Below are 15812 nucleotides of genomic sequence, written 5' to 3' on the forward strand. Positions count from 1 at the left end.
TGATTCTTTCAAAACATAAAATCATGGTTGAATGAAAGATTTAAAATAAATAAATATTTTTTTTTATTTATAATACGTTCTTTGCTTAGGTCCATTTGCAAGTGGCTCTAATCAGTACATTTCTCCAATCGTCACGTGCGCTTCTATAATATCGGCGTGACGAATAAACTTGTCCTGCAAGTCGCAAATATATTACTTGCAAGAAAAGTGTTTTTCTTATAAGTATATTATTCACAAACCATATACATATTATCTATTAGAAAGTGTAGTCACAATTTTTATGTCATTGATTTTTTTTGTACAGCTTTAATTTTTTTCAATTTCAAGATTTATTTAAGAGGTGTTTTTAGTGATTCGACACTGATTAAACTTGTTTTTTTTTTTTTGTAAAATATAATTTTCTCTCTCGAATCTTGATTAAATAAAATATGCTATAACTCATTTGGACATATACTATCTAGCTTTAAAAATGTATTGAAATATTCAATATACGTAAATATAATTAAATATATAATGGAAATATCATTATCATTCAATTTCAAGGAAATCGCTGCTTTTTTTATGTAGGAATGTGTTAGGTTAAACAAAAAGAGCTTCCAATTAAAAACACAAAATAATAAAATATACTAAATGGCAAAAAATGTAGCACACGCGAGTACAAGTATATGTCAAATTAAATTCGTGTTTATGTTTAACATAAAATTATCCATTATACATTATCTATAATAAATATTTTCTGATAACTACTTATCAGCGTTTTTATTAATATTTTTTGTTGACAAATTAATACTTCTATTTTAGTTAATCATTTGCGGTACACGCATAAATACCGCTTTTTTTTTATTATGCAAGCATTTCTTTTATTTATCTAAATTCTAAAACAATGAAGCGCCGTTATGTCTACATACCTCTGATCTGTTTATGTTAGCAAATTTTGACAAATGGAAATTCCGCTTATCAGCTCCTATTGTCTTTGAAATTCTAAAGCTACGTAGATGACTATGAATTTCATAAACTTAACGCGGAAAATTATGCAAAAAATACGCATTCTTCTCAAGAAAAACATCAAAGGTTTTTTTTTATTAGACAATTGTTTTCATCGAGTGATTACTGTTATCGTTTGTTTATTTACTTTGTGGGGATTTTCTTTTTCCCCGTTATCTATTTTTGATGTCTTGTCGGATTTATTACGCCGCGTGGTTGTTATAGCACACATGTGTTCTGAAGCTTATGATAATAGCCGCGTGACGTACTACCGCTATGGCGTACTGTTTATATCCGTTTATCACAGTACCGTGATTTTTTCTAGCAAGTACGGCTTCCCTCAGAAGTCCTATGAAGTCATGTGCAGCGTTTCCATGATTGATTTTATTACAGTTGCCTGTTAATAATAGGCATTGATAACACTGATGTCTGCTAATAATAGTTCAGTATCTTTCCTTTTAAATCCGAATAATATGTGATTTATTATATTATTCAAATTAGAGGTTGTTATACGACCGAAGCCAAATTAAATTTACTTGGAATTTGGATGCGAAAAATGTTGCCATTTTACATACGTTTCTCTGAATGAAAATTCCGACGTTAAATTGGAATGTTTTACTTTTAATAGAACAAAAACATTTTAGAAACATATTTTATTTAATAATTTAATCTAAATATAACTTTGTAGATATCTGGCAAACGTCCCATGTGAATTTAAATATATTTATCAAGCGTCTAATGCAATTTTAAGAACAATATATTTTTTGTAAAAAAATCTAATTAAATTTATATTAGCGTGTTTTATTTTCAGTCTTACTTCCAAAGCTATTCAAATGTCTCAAATAAATTTCAGATTATTGTTTGTATTGGCGTATATCGATTTACCTTGTTACCTTGGTCCTAGAACATGTTAAATAAAAAGTATTCACGGTTTTTCGGTATCAGAAATGCGCAGTTGTATATTTTTATCGTTGAAAGAAAAACAGTTTTATCGCAGATTATGAAATTTATTTTTACAGTGTATTCATATTTTTTGATAAGGTGTTTTTTTTTTCTGGTAAAAGGGTGTTATTTTTTATCATCAATCACAAATGTGTATACTGTATAACACTTCGATTCTTGGTTGGTTTTAAGTCATGTCGTACCCAAAATATTTTCTGACGCTATTTTAAATGAATTAATGATAATTATCCAGTATTTTATTTTTTTAGTTACTCAGAAATATCAATATATTACAGTAAAAAGATTTAAGCATTTTAAATGGAATTGTCAAATTAAAAAAATTTGTCGTAAAAATCTGTTAATCCATAGCTGGATTTAGGCAACAATTTTTTGACCAGTCTGCGCCACCGCTCAAAACATAGACGCGTGATTTGTTATCCATGGTTTTGTTTTTTGTCATTTCAGTGAAATTATATCGGTAAATATATATTTTTAACAGTGAAAATATAAATTATCTGACATGTGCTAGTAAAATTAAATGATTTCAAGTTTTTCATTAGTAGTAATATATATTACATTTACATGCGATGTATTATATAAATGTCACAGTGAATGTGTATTTTTCAGTGAAGTTATACTTTCACTAGTGAAGTCCAAATACATTTTCATCCGTAGATATATATATTTCTAATAGCGAAAATATAATTTAACTGATGGGCGATAATGAAATTATATACTGATCTGAAATGTTTATTCCTTCGGAATATGGGATGTTCGTCAATGTGTATTCAAACCGAATTTTGATCAATATGAGGGCGCAAAAACAATTATCACTTCATAATTATTGCTCAGGATGATCCAATTCGAGTTTTCTATATTGGCAGCACTATAAATCAGACAGCTGTCAATAATCACGCGTGTTTAAAGTATCACTTCGGAAACAAATGTTGATATGGCATTCGAACTAAGATATTTTGGGTATTGGTATACACTATCTATACCACTGGTCTATCATGCTGGTATTGCTTTGCACAAATCTTTGCGAATCCGATATTCTTACCAATCTTACTAAGGACTTATGATAGGAGAGCATTGGTCAAAGCATATTCAAACCGAATTTTGTCCAATAGGACAGCGCAAAAACAATTATCACTTCTTAGAAGTCAAAAATTCACGTCAAAAGCAATAAAATCTCGTTACCGAGCGTTCCCACTGCTACGGCGCCGGCACGATTTTATTGCTTTTGACGTGGATTTTTTACTTCTGAGAAGGGACAATTGTTTTTTGCGCTCTCCTATTGGACAAAATTCGGTTTATATGTTTCTCATTCATTTGTAATATTATTATAAAAGTTCTAGTGTGAACGCCAGATTACCGAGCGTTCCCACTGTGACGGCGCCGGCACAATTATATTGCTTTTGACGTGAATTTTTGACTTCTGAGAAGTGATAATTGTTTTTTGCGCTCTCCTATTGGTCAAAATTCGGTTTAGGTGTTCTTCATTTGATTCTCACTTATTGTAAATCGTGATATTATCGTGAGACGGCACGATTTTATTGCTTTTGACGTTGATTTTTGGCTATGGATAAATATAAACAAACACCAAGGAATTGTAATACATACATAAATAATATTTACAAGAATAGAGCGAAACATTTTTTCTTTTGTCGTTGCATTCTTGGGTGTATTTATTCAGGTTGTGGTCCCAACATCTGGAACGGGTTCAGGGGTTACCCTAAATTAATGATATAAAATAATATGCAGGAAGCTTAATTTTTGTGGTTAAATAAATTGGACCGCAGTGGATTCAATAAGAAAATTTTGTCCGGTAAAAGTTAAATATACAATCATAATGAACATCGCAAGAAAACGTATGTGCATATAATACACATGTAAAATTGTTAATTATCTCATTAAAAATAAAATCAAGAAACTTGATTATTCCCTTCTAAAGAGCCGACGATGGTCTTGTATCATGTTGTGTACAGGGAGCGATAAAAAGAGAAAAGCGAGGTGTAGTGTTGCTTCACACTCAAGTGCGTCAAAACAAGTTCAAGGGCCTTTACCTCATAGGCTTTTTCTTGAGTCGTGTCTCTTATTTGGTCTGTATTTTGCAGTTCTTTACATTTCTTATCCTTTCTAGTTATTTTAGATTTTTTTCATACATTTCCTGGATTGATTTCGTTGTAACAAAATTAAAGTCTGCCGATGACAGGAGAGTTCTTCAACATATCTTTCTATATTGCTACTTTTCCTCCACATTTATATGTATGAAAAGCTGAAGAAATTTTCTCCTTGATATCAATTAATTCGCGCCGGTTTTAAACAACCGCCGTTTTCTCAAACGACAGCCCAGGTAGGAAGTCGAGTGTAACATTGTACATAAACAATTACTTATTTATATTTCAAGTTTACATCCACCAAAGTATTGTGTTATAGTATTGATAACACATATGTTTGTACGTCATACATAATTGCAATAAATCCAAACCCAGCAGGTGTCCTGTGGCGCAACTTGCTGAAGGAGAGTGATTACGTACACAAAGAGTGTTGAAGACTGATTCTCCTAGATAATGTCGAAAATTCAGTTATTTTCCGGAGCTTTCACAGCACGTTACGCGTTTTAATATCATTATTATACACATACGCTTGGTTCATGTGCGTATACAGAGTATAATATATTATTAGAGGTCTGTTTTCGTCTTTGCCGTTTATTTGGCGTCGTTCATTGTTGGCAGTCTCCTAGTCTCTCGCTAACGAGCCGTTTATCGTAATTTTGACGTACATGTACATACACACGCATTCATTATATTGCGTGAATACGCCAATTTAGCAACTTTCTTTGGGTTATTTCTGGCGGTTCGTTATCATCTCGGTTCCGACTTGCGCGATAGTAAAGTTACGCGGAAAATTGGAGTACTGTGCTAAATGCTCGAAGCATAATTAATATCTGGGTTGTGTCTTATCTTTTATTGGTACCGGTAGTAGGGTTTCCCCGACGGTACTTTTATTAATTTGACTTGTCGTCGTTTGGATGTCATCCTGTGGTCTCGGTGGCGTGACGGAGTAGCGTTCTTGGCAATAATGGAATTACCGAATGTATGAATTAGCGACAGACCTGGGGGTAGAAAGTAGGATTTTTTTGTATATCGCTATTATTAATTCGCTCGTGTCGTGCAGCGTATCGAATGCCATTATTCTCCAATTGGAAGCGTCGTTCGTCACGCGAATGCCTCCGTTTTCTTACCATCGATTGGGAAACTTTAGATTAGACTCTTGTCGAGCATGAAGGACCGTCTTGTCGTCCAGGATGCTCGCTGAGGGTCGACATGCTGTGTTGAATCGATTCAATGCCACGTTAAAAGTTTGATTCATGTCTAAGGAGTTATTGGGACGTTTATATATACATTACTAAAACAGAATTTTAAGTTTTATTTCAAAGATTTTATGTTTTGCTAATTTATTATTATCTACTTGTACCGAGTGTGCCGCATATCGTCGTCACCCGACGACGAAAAATATTAGTATATAAGCTACGGTAAAAATATTTTCACCTACTGTCATTTGACATGCGTAAAACGTCCATTTGCGTGCTTTAAATAAAAAATCGTTTGTGTGGAATAAAATATTAAAAAAGTATTCAATCTGAGTTATTGAAGTCCACTGTCATCATCCCTCCGCCAGCTTCTCCACCACTTCTCGGAGAAAACATCTCGTCATTTATCGTCTGTTGCAACATATGTTTCTAATTAGATTCCACCGTGCTACGAAGTCATCATCCCCCTTAAACGACGATATAATATATGAGATAAAAAGGTTTTTGTACACAGTCTAATTATTGATTTTTATTAGTATTCATAAACAACACAAAGTATTTTTAGAAGTACCTGAATGTAAGGAAGATTGTTTATAGCATCTTATTTGAAACACGAAATATGCATAAACAGAATGATAATTAGTCTAAAATGTCACCTGCTTGCTTATTATATTTCTCAAAAAAATTATATGAGGACGACAATAGTTATTAAATATTTAATCAATATCTTCAAATAAATTGATCCGAGTTTTGATTCCTTGGATTTTTTCCCAAGCATGTATCAAAATTCTACAATAGTTTACAACATTAAATTCAACTTTGAACGAATGGACATTATATTTTCGTTTTTTTTATTACAAATTAATAATAATAAAATGTTAATACTAGTAATACCGGTATTGACCGTTTTTCTCTCAGTAATACCGGTATTTAAAATCCTGGTGTTATTACCGTTGTAAATTTGATTTTGAAAAGTAGTCGTAAAGCGACACATGTTAATGGCAAAATGTTTAATCTAAACGAATTAAGCAAATCTAATTTGACATAATAAATTTCTGAAACTAACTAGTTCTTAAACTTAAGTCAAGTTGGTTTGGATTAGGTTTGGGTTTAAACAGCAAATGGACGTTTCGCAACTGTCTAATTGAGTTCCATAGACAGTGAGGCAACATGTTCTGAACGTACGTGTACCAATACATTTTCACTGATATTGATCAGTGAAATTAATTAAATCAATTGCTTGATACTTTTTCATTGGCCTAGTTAATGAAATTATATTTCTACTAGTGAAAATATAATTTCACTGAAAAATAAATCTTCACTGTAATATATATGTAGTAAGCTAGTAATTATATTGTAGGAGGATATATTGCTACAGGAGCTAAAAAAGTCATTTCAAAAAATTTTTGATTTTATATTTCCGGAGAAAAAAATTGCTACGGAAGTTAGAAATTTTTGGTTGTTAAAAGAGGACAACATTTTTGAGGACGTCTGGTCACTTGAGCTTACTATATACTTACAATTTCGAACGATCATCACATATTAGGTTTACCTAGATTTTCCTAATCTCACGGATGGATATCGTTTGGTCCTTTTGTTCACACGTATTTGACATTTGTTTTTTTATTGGCTGCTCCTATGTCCATAACTTCTCAAATTAATCCATAAATTAATAATGTTTTAAATAAAATAAATAAATATTTAATATATTATATACATATCTCTATATAATAATAATAAAACAATTCTTATAAATAATAAACTCTTTTAATCTAATAAGATTAATATTAATTCATTTCTTAAATTAAATTCCATGCAATAATAAAAATAAAATTCAAATAAAAAAATATATTTTTTTTTTTTTTAAATTAATATATACTATTTATATTATAAATTTATAATTTCATTTCTAAAATTGTTTCTGCCAAAATAGAATATCATATTATATAGAAAAATATTTGACTCTATAATCATTAAATTATTTAATTAAATATATTCATTCAAAATTGCTTGGACTTGGGGCAACACTTTGGACTATTAAGGGTTAAAAAAATACATTTACTAGTACTTTGTAGTATTGAAATATCTACGTTCTTCATTTTGGAGACTTATTAATATTTGTCTTTTAATTAGTGGCGCCCTTTTCTCACATTTTCAATTTATTTTTTGAAAGTAAATATTGAATACCATTCGTTAAATTTCTGCTTAGTTGCACCCGAAGACCCCGAAACAAATATAACCCTATACTTCACCTTCCTCTGCCTAAACTATATTTTTCATACATCATTAATCGAGAGCCTATTCTATAAAAATAACACCGTTCATGAAGGGGTTTTTTTTTAAAATACTTTTGCCTGTTCATTTTTAATTTTTAACCGTTTTTCTCTGAAGAACTGTCTTCCAATCTATGCACTTATTTAATATAACAAGAATGGCTTCCTGATTAATCACATGAGATAATTATAAATTAAATACAAATAAAGGATGAGCTAGAATATATATGTATAAATTCAAACATACTTGATAAGTAAATATAGTCATACAATTATTATGTAATTAATTAAAATTTAATTAATATTGTGTATTACATTTTTTTTAGATAGGATGACATAAATTTTGTACAGTATGACATCATTTACATTAAATCACAATATAGATAGCATTGCATTATTCACTATAGATTAAAAAATATATAAATAAAAAACGAATTTTAGAGTAAACATATTATTACTACTCGAAATTATCTGACTATACAAAAAGCGGTGATTTCGCATTTTTCGTTTATGAATTTTGCGTTTTGCATTAAATAAAACGTTGCGTTTTAGCATATATTAGCATACATTCACATTTATTGACAATATATACATAATTTGGGAAAGAAAATAATAATGTAGAAAATAGTGAAACAAATATACAATTTATCGCAAATAAATGTATATATATAATACACATTTATAAGTTAACCTAGATTTAATAAAAGTGAGATCAAACTTAATTGACCACCATTAACTAATTAAGACTTTTATAAACCTTTATTACTAATTAAACATAGAACAGGTTTATACCGAGCCGTATGTTAATATTGTCAGGCTTCTAAAATATGTATTAAATGTATATAAATATTAAGTATATAAATAATTAATATAAAAACGTGATGTTTTCGTAACTTTGTTTGCGTCTCGTAGCTGGACCAGTGTTGACGTGAAAAGGGAAGCAGCTGCTTCCTTGGTCTTCGGTCGGGAATAACTAGTGAAAGTTCTTGATAAAGGTTCCCGTAGGAAGTGAATAATATCCTCTATGTATGCGCTTATATACGCTAATTGATATGTAGAAGGTTCTTAGACTCGGCCTACATTCTTCTTATAATAATATTTTTTGCGTAACCGTTGAAGTTTGAACAAACAGTTATTTTGAAATAATGCACTTGTAATTCCGCATTCCACCGTCTGTCTGGATGTATCAATACAATAACGTTGTTTATGGTTCATTTGCGGATACTAATCGGTCAGTCTTAAAGACTAATAGAATTTTGGTTTATTGCGCTTTTAACGCGTATTTACGACAATTTTTTTTATTCTAATTGGTTCACTTTAACACACGAAATGTACGAATAAATATTTAAAATAATATTGTAGCACACATAAGAGAGGTGTGCACCATTCCACATAAATTGTTCAGCTCCTTGTAGGTGTAGAAGCTGGATGGTTTGTGTTAAAGAAAAACATTATGGTAGACACTTCCTTCAGCATCTTCAAAACGTTCTTCATTAAATTGTTTAATACACGTCGAGAATCCAATGAATTGTATGTATCTCATCTAGGGTTCTCAATTATTTGTAGATTTTAACTATTCGAATATTGAATACAAATTTTATCGGTTTTAATCAGTGTAAATTTTTTTTTTAAATACATATTCGCGTATTATTTTCAAATACGTTTCTTATTTAAATATTATTATCGGGACTCAGTTGGTGCTAATATTTAGCACCAATGTTTAGTGAAGCATTTTCCACGGACTATTTGGGTAAACATCAACAATCTGAATGGAGATATAAATGTACTAATTGTAGAAAGAATTTCATTAATGCAATCTGTTTTTGTTTTCATTTTGCCAGCCATCCCTATCATAAATCAAGGGTGTGGTCTTTTCTCTGTGACAAAACAGTTTTATTGTGAACTGTTAGGTACCGTTAGCTTTGCTTGAGGTGAAGCAGATATAATGCAAATGTACTACCGGTATTGCAATCCATATAATTACGCAAAAAGGATTAGGACAGGTATAATTCATTCATCCCAGCACCAAAACATATCATTTTCTTCTAAAGTGTTTATATTATTGTAGCATGGTACAGAATTATAGACCATGTTTTAACTCTAACCATTATTAATATTTTCTTCGAGTGACATTTTACAGTTCCAATTCCAACTATCTGTACTCTTTATTTGACGATGTGGTAATCCTCATAATCTTGGGTAAATATTTTGTCAACCGGCCCTTTGGTCCATTAGTCGTAATTTAATAAATCACCCAACAATAACAACAAAGCCGAGAAGCCAAAGATCTAAATAAAACCGTGCGAAATTGACTGATGAGTTTCTCAAATCTTTTGGCTCCGGTCCAGTAAGAAATGGATTAAAAATCAGACCGCTTGGTCACATTAGGCGTAGCCCTTTAAACGTTCTATTTATTTTGAACGAAGAATAGGGCGAGGTCGCAGCTCGCGCACCTTTGTAACACATCACTCACCAGTCGTTGTTATAACATGCGTGTTGTTGTTGCTGTTTTAACATTAACGTTATCTAGATTATTTCGAGATTCGCATCCCTCGAGCGGTCGAAATATTAGTTGGCACGCCACTGTGGTGTTACAGGGCTTGCAGACTTGGCTGTCGATGCGGAGTCCCACCTGTGCTCGAGATGTGCTCGCTCCGCCGTCTGCCTCAGACCTCTCAGCAACGACGGTGAGTCCTCCCCTCGAGGTCTCCGCTCCTGATCCTTGTCGATGAGCAGGAATGTCTATAACACCACCTTATTTTACACTAAAAAACACTTGCTTTAGTACTTAGATCCGTGGATCTCAATTAGCGCTGCCTTGAATTTGCCCAGATGTCATTTAATGAAACTGATTAACATACTTCTCCCCCACTCTAGAAAAAGCAGAAATGACGTCCCTGATTTTAAACCACAAATTCTCGGATTATCCCTTAAAAACGATCTCGAATCTATGCCAAAAATATTTTTTTAAATATGTCATTTCAGTGAAATCATATCGAAATACATTTTCACTGGTAGATATGTATTTTTACCAGTGAAAACAGTGCTATTAAAATAATATGATTTACATTTTTCCATATGTAGTAATATATATATTTTAATACTTATCGTTATTTATTCACATGCGATGTAGAAATGTTACAGTGAAGTTATATTTTTACTAGTAAATTCCAAATACATTTTCAACAGTACATCTTTGGCCATAATAATGGGGCACCACTTAAAATGGCGTGTAAGTCTTTACAAGTGCATAGTCTAACCGAAATATTTTAGCAGGTAGTTTTAACCGTAATTCTGAAATTTACCGTTTTTAATTGCTCACATGAGTTTTAAAAAATATTGCAGGTCTAGTTGTTCAGTTGCATAATTTTGGCTTTTATTTGTCGTTATATTTTTTATTATTTAATAATTTATTTTTAATATGATATAAACATTTAAAAAATGCCTAAAACTAAAAGAGCGAATATTATTTTATTGCATTCGCATGTTGCATATTATTGATTGAATATATCAGAAATTAGTTAACCCATTAATTGTTCACGACACGCTATCCAAAAGGCTTTGAAACGGTTCAACGGATGTGGTTCTTACAAATCAAAGCCAAAAATTGGAAGAAAACGAAGGACAATTGCCCAGGAAAATCGAATATTGGTTCGCGTGTCCCTTGAAATCTTCAAAAAACGTCTTCAAAGCTATCCGCTGAAGTCTCTGTAAACGGAAGGCCATCCATTTTTTTGCGGACGTTGAGAATAAGGCTCAATGATGTGGAACTCAAAGGTTGTAAAGTCTGACACAAAACGTGGCTTTCAGAAATAAATAAAACTTGAAGGTTAGAGTGGACCTGAAAACACCACAGCTTAGGCGAAATTAATTTGGTCCTATGAATCCAACTTTAAGATAATTTTAAACTACAGCTGGTTAATATAAAAAATGTATTAAAAACTTAATTTATTCAAAAAAATTCTAAATCGATATTTTTAATATATAATAAATAATCATACTTCTTAAACATTTTTTCGGGAACCCTGGTGTTGTACACGTGCGTCGAAGAGTCGGAAAATAATATCTAGCTAATTGCGTATTACCCAAAGTCAAATAGTGTGGCGGAAGCGTTATGGGTGGGAATCTTGTATATTTGTGAGGGTAGTATGAATAGCGACATTTATATGTTAATGTTGGAATCCACTTTAATGGATTCCTGCTGGAAAATATTTTTACGCTACTACCCAATTCCAGCAAGAAAACGCCCTGTGCCCATACTAGAGAATTTATGGGCAAAGTTAAAAGGAAATGTCCAACACAATTGCAAATCCAAAATTGATTTGCGATAAAAATTGCAGATAGAATGGAGAAAATTGTCTCCGTCCACCTGCAAGTTATTTGTTGACAGCATGCCAAAAAGGGTTGCAGCTGTAATTAAAGCTAAGGGCGGGCCTACTAAATATTAAAAATAAGCAACTAAACAACCTTAATCGTTTTTTTAAGTTATAACACATTTATTAGAGTGCCCCATTATTATGGCCAAGCCTAGCGAAAATATAATTTAACTGCGCTGGTTAAATTATATGCTGCTCTATAATGTCCATGAAACTCAATTTGACAGTTGCGAAACATCCATTTGCCGTTCAAACCCAAACCTAACTTAAAACAAATTATAGTTTTAAAACTTTCATTGTGTCAAGTCTAAAATACAAACTAAGGCAATTAATCTCTTAGGGGGAAACAAGCGGAAGAAGTACGCTGGATATTACACTTTGTTTTAAAAATATGATAGCTATTCTTGCCGATATTACTATGGACTTATGATATGAGAGCATTGGTCAAAGCTTATTCAAACCGAATTTTGATCAATAGGAGGGCGCAAAAACAATTATCACTTCTCAGAAGTCAAAAATGCACGTCAAAAGCAATAAAATCGTGTCGGCGCCGCCGCAGTGGGAACGCTCGGTAACGAGCGTTCCCACTGCGACGGCGACGGCACGATTTTATTGCTTTTGACGTGGATTTTTGACTTCTGAGAAGTGATAATTGTTTTTTGCGTTCTTCTATTGGTCAAAATTTGATTTAATTATGCTTCATTTAATTCTCGCTTATTATAGGTCGTAATATTGTTATAAAAAGTCTTGATAAAAACACTAGATAACCGAGTGTCACTGCGACGACATGATTTTATTGCTTTTGACGTGGATTATTTACAAGGCCTCCTTTGAATTTGTCCATAAAAATGTATGTCCTTTAATGAAATACTATGAATCTTAATTAATGAAATAGGAATGTCAAAAAACGGTCATTGGCAGCTTACTTTTGCCCCTCCCGGAAAAAGCTGAAATAATGTTCATGCTTAGATAGTATAAATATAGACGAAAAATGTCGACGCAAAACATTTGCTTGTTTGATAAATATGGCTGTGACGTCGCGTGCTCAGTATTTACTTTACTGTTTAGCGTCAGTTTGGCTAAAAAGAGAGGTATAGTACGCCAATAATTGCGCTCTCGGTCGTCTCGCTGCTTTTTTTTTTACTCTAAACAACTTTGCATGATGTCATTTAAATCAGATAAGAAACACGAAAATATCGTCGATTGTTTTGTTTATATTGCCAGAATGTATTTCAGTTATTTAAATATATGCTAAAACATAAAACCGCGTAGCGAAATTTTATTTTTTTAATTAAATGTAGTATTGTTTTGCTATTATGTTATAATTACATGTGTTAAGGTAAACAATTAGTTATTGATAAAAACCGATATTATAAAATAGATTGAAATAAATTTAATATACGTTACTCTGTTGTGACGTGCGTGTTATTTATAATAATGATAGTACAATATATATAACTTCAGTTTACATATAATCATATGTAAGTTCTTAAAACTTCTATTGTGTATAAAATTTTAATTTTAATTAAGTAATACATATGCAAGGCTTTATGCCAATGCATTCAATACAGAAAAAAACAATACATAAAAACATATATTAGACCACAACTGCGAGTACCTGGATGATAACACGGTTAAAAAGTCGGATAGCTGTGCTACATGAAAGAACAGGAGTTGTCCTGTTCTTGCATGTAGTACTTCAAACAATACGCAAGAAAGCAAGCGCGTTTAATTAGGTGGCATCCAGAATCAATGGATTGTGAATATTTCATATCAGCAACTTAACCCCTTTAATGCCAGATGATTTTGCATTGTAAACTGAAAATTTGAATCCTTACCACAATTTTTATTCTTCAAGAAAGTAACTTCCTAAATATAAAATGCTGGGGGACGCTTAGTGCTCGCCCACTTATTGACACCACATCCAGGGGTATAATTGGATTAACCTGTTTTTATACTGGACTTTCATGATCGATGCGCTAAAGCTTAAACAAGCTGGAACCTCTCATCTAACATTTCGGACCTAGCGTACCACTAAATTCAAAAATTGAATCCCACATATATACATACATATTACTGGTTAACCATAAGAATATAAAATAAAATGTTGGTTGTATAATAATTAATAAAATTCTGACCGAGATTTGATATTTATTCTGATCCAAAGTTGATTCAACTATTTATTTAAATTATAATTTAAAGAAATAATAATAGGTAACAAATTAAATGGTCATACTTTAAATCAGCTTTGGGTCAGAATAAAGATCAATCGGTCAGAATTTTATTAAGTACCTGGTTATAATTATATTACTTAGGATCAGAATAAATATCAAATGGGTTTAATAAAAAATATTATATATATAAATAGGCAATAAATTATTTATTTTAAAAATATCTTATAAAAAATATCGCTCGCACAGGTTCGGTGCGAGCGAGCGTTTGTCAGAACAGTGAACACCCAATGAATAAATCACAATACGAACAAATCTATTTAATTATATGTAGGACGCTAAGGTATTTAGAGCGATAAACGAAGCGTTTGTTGTATTGACATCAAATAATGTTGTGAGCCCCACCAAACATGTTAGCGCTAAAACACCTTGATAATGACCATGAATTATTATGCTAATCACCTGACAACATAAAACTGACATTGATGTTAAAATACAGATAATATAAATACTGACTGAAAAAAAAATATTCTGAATATCTGTCAAAATAATTCTTACCATTTAATATATATTAAGCACATCTAATATTTATTCTGTCGCTTAATTCTGACCATAATTGTATTAAAATTCTGATCCGAAAAATATGAGCCATAATAATATAACACGCAAGCTCGTCGACGCGACTCGAGTGAATCATATCCCATCATACCTTTGTCGAAAATAGTAAAAGTTAGTTGGAAATAATATTTATATTCCTTCTTTTCTATTAAAAATGTGTCGGTTGCATTATTTGGTAATCAGAACAGAGACGCTTGCCCGAGGGTACCGTGCACTAGGTGATTATACAAGGTACACAATGTCCTCGAGCTCTTCGATTGATCCGCATATAGCAAGACAAATTTATTGCATGTGTTTTCTTGAAATATGACACTCAAATCGGCTATTATTTTTTATTCTAAATGGTAGTTTATTAGTGGATGACACGTTTTTACAAATATTTATAATAAATAACTTTGTTAATATCATTAATAAAATAAAAAAAACCATTGATCAGAACCTAGAGGAATTAACGATGTAGCAATATTGAACATATTGATTCAAAGGCCGGTTTCACACGTGCCGGGTGGATTTGTCCGGCACCGGGCCGGCGCCGTGTAGTGGGGATGGTGTTGTATGGGCTAGTACTATCATTTCAGACGTGCCGGACAAATCTACCCGGCGCCGGCTCGGCGCTGACTGCCGGGTTGTCGCCGGCCGCGCTCACTAAACTGTCCGGCGCCGGGTACCGAGTTGAGTGTGATGGGGGTAAAACTCAAACATGAACCGGGCCGTTGACAGTGATTGTGGTATCTTGTAATAAAATATTATATATATTCCTCGTGTTTAGGCAATAGCGGAAGAAATAGACTTCGAAATTTTAATTATATTAATGTAATCTCTTTTAATTATTTTAGTAGAATACATACAAAAATAAAAAAATAACGCGAAATGTGTGGAAGGACTTATGTGAAGCCGTTAATCCTAAATTACTGGCACCAGTTGACGGGTTATAGGTCGGGTTGGGAAGAAACCGGCCAGAAACCGGCCAGAGACCGGCCACGTGTGAAAGCTTTGTAAACGGTGCCGGCCCGGTGCCGGGTGAATCCATCCGGCACGTGTGAAACCGGCCTAAAAGTATGATTGGAAAAATTTAATTATTATTTGAATCTTCTGCACTATAAGATATGATCATTGAACATTTTTTGATGCT

General features: G+C 32.2%; 1 protein-coding gene across 2 annotated transcripts in view; it reads left to right on the top strand.

The window, feature by feature from the left end:
* Ttd14 (TRPL translocation defect 14) overlaps positions 1-15812 on the top strand; it is a 40973-nt gene that overhangs the window by 19416 nt on the left and 5745 nt on the right. Inside the window, exon 5 of one of the 2 annotated variants that reach the window (XM_088201547.1) lies at positions 10113-10202. The exons of the other annotated variant lie outside the window; for it this stretch is intronic. Within the exon in view, the coding sequence (XP_088057673.1) occupies positions 10113-10202 (90 nt within the window). The remainder of the gene's footprint in view (positions 1-10112; positions 10203-15812) is intronic. 2 annotated transcript variants of the gene reach the window in all.

The sequence above is a fragment of the Plectrocnemia conspersa genome, unplaced genomic scaffold (assembly GCF_051122295.1).
Source record: "Plectrocnemia conspersa isolate PC_06_02 unplaced genomic scaffold, ASM5112229v1 ptg000013l, whole genome shotgun sequence".
Taxonomy (NCBI): Eukaryota; Metazoa; Arthropoda; class Insecta; order Trichoptera; family Polycentropodidae; genus Plectrocnemia; species Plectrocnemia conspersa.